Below are 6,000 nucleotides of genomic sequence, written 5' to 3'. Positions count from 1 at the left end.
ATCGAGCTCCATAACGAAATAAAGCGTCAACATTAACCGTCCGGTGTCTGGGTCGTCACTGGGAGACTGGGGGGGGGGGGGGGGCGAGGCATGAGGGAGGGGTTTGAACAGGAGGATGGGGAGTGTAGGGGTTACAGAGATAGGGAGGGGTTTCAACAGGAGGACGGGGAGTGTAAGGGTTACAGAGATAGGGAGGGGGTGAGGGAGGGGTTTGAACAGGATGGGGAGCGTAAGGGTTACAGAGATAGGGAGGGGGTGAGGGAGGTTTGAACAGGAGATCGGGTGTGTAGGGGTTACAGAGATAGGGAGGGGTTTGAACAGGAGGACGGGGAGTGTAGGGTTACAGAGATTGGTGGGGTGAGGGAGGGGTTTGAACTGCAGAACGGGGAGTGTAGGGTTAAAGTGAGTGTATCTGTTCCGGGTTGGGAATGGGCATGTCAGAAATTACCTGTGGAATGCTGCAGGAATGTCTGCCGGTGAGTCGGCGTCCGGCCGAGCGGTGGGGGGGGGAGGGGGATCCCGACTCTGGGAGGTGTCACGAGACCCTTGTGTTGGGTCCCCGAAATCCCAACCTCTCAATTTCTCTCTCTCCCTTCCCCCCCTCTACTATCTCACTTCCCCCCACAGTACCCCACTTCCCTCTTTGTCTCGCTCCCTCCAACGTCTCACTCTCCCTCTCCCCTCATTCCTGCTTTCCTCACTCTCCCCATCTGGGAACGTTGCCGGTGATTAACGAGTGACCAGACATGCCCCAATACTCCGGACGTTATGGGGGGGAGAGGGAGGTGGGAGAATGGGTGGGGGGGGAAGGGAGGTGGGAGAAGGGGTTCGGGGGAGAGGGTGGGAGAACGTTTCTGGGGGAGAAGGAGGTGGGAGAAGGGGTGGGGGGAGAGGGAGGTGGGAGAAGGGGTGGGGGGAGAGGGAGGTGGGAGAACAGTTGGGGGGGAGAGGGAGGTGGGAGAAGGGGTGTGGGGAGAGGGAGGTGGGAGAACAGTTGGGGGGGAGAGGGAGGTGGGAGAAGGGGTGTGGGGGAGAGGGAGGTGGGAGAAGGGGTGTGGGGGAGGGTGGGAGAACGTTTCTGGGGGAGAAGGAGGTGGGAGAAGGGGTGGGGGGAGAGGGAGGTGGGAGAAGGGGTGGGGGGAGAGGGAGGTGGGAGAAGGGGTGGGGGGAGAGTGAGGTGGGAGAAGGGGTGGGGGAGAACGGGTGGGGGGAGAGGGAGGTGGGAGGGGTGGGGGGAGAAGGGGTGGGGGGAGAGGGAGGTGGGAGAAGGGGTGGGGGGAGAGGGAGGTGGGAGAAGGGGTGGGGGGAGAAGGGGTGGGGGGGAGATGGAGGTGGGAGAAGGGGTGGGGGGAGAGGGAGGTGGGAGAAGGGGTGGGGGGAGGGACGTTTGAGAAGGGGTGGGGGGAGAGGGAGGTGGGAGAAGGGGTGGGGGGAGAAGGGGTGGGGGGAGAGGGAGGTGGGAGAAGGGGTAGGGGGAGAGGGAGGTGGGAGAAGGGGTGGGGGGAGATGGAGGTGGGAGAAGGGGTGGGGGGAGAGGGAGGTTTGAGAAGGGGTGGGGGAGAGAGGTGGGAGAAGGGGTGGGGGAGGGAGGTGGGAGAAGGGGTGGGGGGAGAGGGAGGTGGGAGAAGGGGTGGGGTGGAGAACGAGGTGGGAGAAGGGGTGGGGGGAGAGGGAGGTGGGAGAAGGGGTGGGGGGAGAAGGGGTGGGGGGAGAGGGAGGTGGGAGGGGTGGGGGGAGAAGGGGTGGGGGGAGAGGGAGGTGGGAGAAGGGGTGGGGTGGAGATGGAGGTGGGAGAAGGGGTGGGGGGAGAGGGAGGTGTGTGAAGGGGTGGGGGGAGGGAGGTTTGAGAAGGGGTGGGGGGAGGGAGGTGGGAGAAGGGGTGGGGGGAGAAGGGGTGGGGGGAGAGGGAGGTTTGAGAAGGGGTGGGGGGAGAGGGAGGTGGGAGAAGGGGTGGGGGGAGGGAGGTTTGAGAAGGGGTGGGGGAGAGGGAGGTGGGAGAAGGGGTGGGGGGAGAGGGAGGTGGGAGAAGGGGTGGGGGGAGAGGGAAGTGGGAGAAGGGGTGGGGGGAGAGGGAGGTTTGAGACGGGGTGGGGGAGAGAGGTGGGAGAAGGGGTGGGGGAGAGGGAGGTGGGAGAAGGGGTGGGGGGAGAGGGAGGTGGGAGAAGGGGTGGAGTGGAGAACGAGGTGGGAGAAGGGGTGGGGGGAGAGGGAGGTGGGAGAAGGGGTGGGGGGAGAGGGAGGTGGGAGAAGGGGTGGGGGAGAGGGAGGTGGGAGGGGTGGGGAGAAGGGGTGGGGGGAGAGGGAGAAGGGGTGGGGGGAGAGGGAGGTGGGAGAAGGGGTGGGGGGAGAAGGGGTGGGGTGGAGATGGAGGTGGGAGAAGGGGTGGGGGGAGAGGGAGGTGGGAGAAGGGGTGGGGGGAGAAGGGGTGGGGGGAGAGGGAGGTGGGAGAAGGGGTGGGGGAGAGGGAGGTGGGAGGGGTGGGGGAGAAGGGGTGGGGGGAGAGGGAGAAGGGGTGGGGGGAGAGGGAGGTGGGAGAAGGGGTGGGGGGAGAGGGAGGTGGGTGAAGGGGTGGGGGGAGGGAGGTTTGAGAAGGGGTGGGGGGAGAGGGAGGTGGGAGAAGGGGTGGGGGGAGAAGGGGTGGGGGGAGAGGGAGGTGGGAGAAGGGGTGGGGGGAGAGGGAGGTGGGAGAAGGGGTGGGGGGAGAGGGAGATGGGAGAAGGGGTGGGGGAGAGGGAGGTTTGAGAAGGGGTGGGGGGAGAGGGAGGTGGGAGAAGGGGTGGGGGGAGAGGGAGGTGGGAGAAGGGGTGGGGGGAGAGGGAGGTGGGAGAAGGGGTGGGGGGTGAGGGAGGTGGGAGAAGGGGTGGGGGGAGAGGGAGGTTTGAGAAGGGGTGGGGGGAGGGAGGTGGGAGAAGGGGTGGGGTGGAGAAGGAGGTGGGAGAAGGGGTGGGGGGAGAGGGAGGTGGGAGAAGGGGTGGGGGGAGAGGGAGGTGGGAGAAGGGGTGGGGGGAGAGGGAGGTGGGAGAAGGGGTGGGGGGTGCCAGGGAGGGGGTGTACGGAAGATGATTTGGGAAATCTGAAAGGCCCGAATAGAGGTGGTGCCCTCCAGTCTGTGGAAGATTTCACACTGGGCCAGAGTGGAAAGGTCAGGGTGTCGTGGTCGGAGGTGAGGGATGGGCCGGTTCAGGTCACTGCTCCACGACCTTTACTCGGCTCTGCGCTGAACTGAGGGTCTGTGGACAAAATGCTCGGGGTCGTCAGTTCTGAACGTCATTTGTCTGTGTTCATTGTTCACAAGGTTTCTGCTTTTTCTCTCTCTTTGCCCCCTGGGGGTGTGACGATCTTTGTTAAGGGTTTTATTGGGTATCTTTGTCTTGTGGCTGCCCATTAGGAGACAGATCTCAAGTTTGTAGAACGAGCATATACTCAGATTCTAAAATGTACTTTGGATTCTCTGAGAGAGGGAGGATATCACGAAGCTGGAGAGGGGCTTTCACTGAAAATGCTGCTGGAACTGAGCAGGCCAGGCAGCATCTGTGGGAAAATGTACGGGCTGAGACCCCTGAAATGTTGTCTGTCCTTTACCGGACCCTCCAACAAACTGCAATTGACTATCAGATCCAAATTAGGCCATTCGGCCCATTGAGTCTGCTGCACCATTCCACCCCTCTCGACCCCATCTACCTGCCTTCTCCCCATAACTTTTGACACCTTGATTAATTAAGTACATGTCAACCTCCGCCTTAAATATAGCAAAAGACTCGGTCTCCACAGCCGCCTGTGGCCATGATCGGGCTCAAAAATCCCTCCTCACCTCTCTTTCATCATCCTCTGCAAGTTCCAAGCTGCAAACTTCTGCAGCCGTCCCGTTGAAAGTGGAGTTGAAAGTTGGAATGTCATTTCACATCACCAGGATCAGGGACAACAGTCCCACATCTCCAGGATCAGGGACAACAGTCTCACATCACCAGGATCAGGGACAACAGTCCCTCATCACCAGGATCAGGGACAACAGTCCCATATCACCAGGATCAGGGACGACAGTCCCACATCACCAGGATCAGAACAACAGTCCCACATCACCAGGATCAGGACGACAGTCCCACATCACCAGGATCAGGGACAACAGTCTCACATCACCGGGATCAGGGACAACAGTCCCACATCACCAGGATCAGGGACAACATTCCCACATCACCAGGATCAGGGACAACATTCCCACATCACCAGGATCAGGGACAACAGTCTCACATCACCGGGATCAGGGACAACAGTCCCACAGCACCGGGATGAGGGACAACAGTCCCACATCACCAGGATCAGGGACAACAGTCCCACATCACCAGGATCAGGGACAACAGTCCTACATCACCAGGATCAGGGATAACAGTCTCACATCTCCAGGATCAGGGACAACAGTCGCACATCACCAGGATCAGGGACAACAGTCCCACATCTCCAGGATCAGGGACAACAGTCCCACATCACCAGGATCAGGCCAACAGTCCCACATCACCAGGATCAGGGACAACATTCCCACATCACCAGGAACAGGACAACAGTCCCACATCACTAGGATCAGGACAACAGTCTCACATCACCAGGATCAGGGACAACAGTCCCACATCACCAGGCACAGGGACGACAGACCGACATCACCAGGATTAGGACAACAGTCCCACATCACCAGCCTCAGGGACAACAGTCCAACATCTCCAGGATCAGGGACGACAGTCCCACATCACCAGGATCAGGGACAACAGTCCCACATCACCAGGATCAGGGACAACAGTCTCACATCACCAGGATCAGGGACAACAGTCCCACATCACCAGGATCAGGTACAACAGTCTCACATCACCAGGACCAGGGACAACAGTCCCACATCACCAGGATCAGGGACAACAGTCCCACATCACCAGGATCAGGGACAGCAGTCTCACATCACCAGGATCAGGGACAACAGTCCCACATCACCAGGATCAGGGACAACAGTCTCACATCACCAGGATCAGGGACAACAGTCCCACATCACCAGGATCAGGGACAACAGTCCCACATCACCAGGATCAGGGACAACAGTCCCACATCACCAGGATCAGGGACAACAGTCTCACATCACCAGGATCAGGGACAACAGTCCCACATCACCAGGATCAGGGAGAACAGTCTCACATCACCAGGATCAGGGACAACAGTCCTACATCACCAGGATCAGGGACCACAGTCCCACATCACCAGGATCAGGGACAACAGTCTCACATCACCAGGATCAGGGACAACAGTCCCACATCACCAGGATCAGGACAACAATCCAATATCACCAGGATCAGGGACAACAGTCCCACATCACCAGGCTCAGGGACGACAGACCCACATCACCAGGATCAGGATAACAGTCTCACATCACCAGGATCAGGGACAACAGTCCCACATCACCAGGATCAGAATAACAGTCCTACATCACCAGGATCAGGGACAACAGTCTCACATCACCAGGATCAGGGACAACAGTCTCACATCACCAGGATCAGGGACAACAGTCTCACATCACCAGGATCAGGGACAACAGTCCCACATCACCAGGCTCAGGGACGACAGACCCACATCACCAGGATCAGGATAACAGTCTCACATCACCAGGATCAGGGACAACAGTCCCACATCACCAGGATCAGAATAACAGTCCTACATCACCAGGATCAGGGACAACAGTCTCACATCACCAGGATCAGGGACAACAGTCTCACATCACCAGGATCAGGGACAACAGTCCCACATCACCAGGATCAGGGACAACAGTCCCACATCACCAGGATCAAGACAACAGTCTCACATCACCAGGATCAGGGATAACAGTCTCACATCACCAGGATCAGGGACAACAGTCCCACATCACCAGGATCAGGGACAACAGTCCCACATCACCAGGATCAGGGACAACAGTCTCACATCACCAGGATCAGGGACAACAGTCCCACATCACCAGGATCAGGGACAACA

General features: G+C 59.6%; 1 protein-coding gene across 1 annotated transcript in view; it reads left to right on the top strand.

Annotated features, from left to right (window-relative positions):
* The first annotated feature begins 396 nt into the window (after positions 1-396).
* Positions 397-6,000, top strand: part of LOC132386247 (caspase-14-like) — an 87,383-nt gene continuing 81,779 nt past the window's right edge. The window contains exon 1 of the mRNA XM_059958522.1: positions 397-476. Within this exon, the coding sequence (XP_059814505.1) occupies positions 467-476 (10 nt within the window). The 5' untranslated portion in view covers positions 397-466. The remainder of the gene's footprint in view (positions 477-6,000) is intronic.

The sequence above is a fragment of the Hypanus sabinus genome, unplaced genomic scaffold (assembly GCF_030144855.1).
Source record: "Hypanus sabinus isolate sHypSab1 unplaced genomic scaffold, sHypSab1.hap1 scaffold_1071, whole genome shotgun sequence".
Taxonomy (NCBI): Eukaryota; Metazoa; Chordata; class Chondrichthyes; order Myliobatiformes; family Dasyatidae; genus Hypanus; species Hypanus sabinus.
This window is presented reverse-complemented; position numbering and strand designations above follow the sequence as displayed.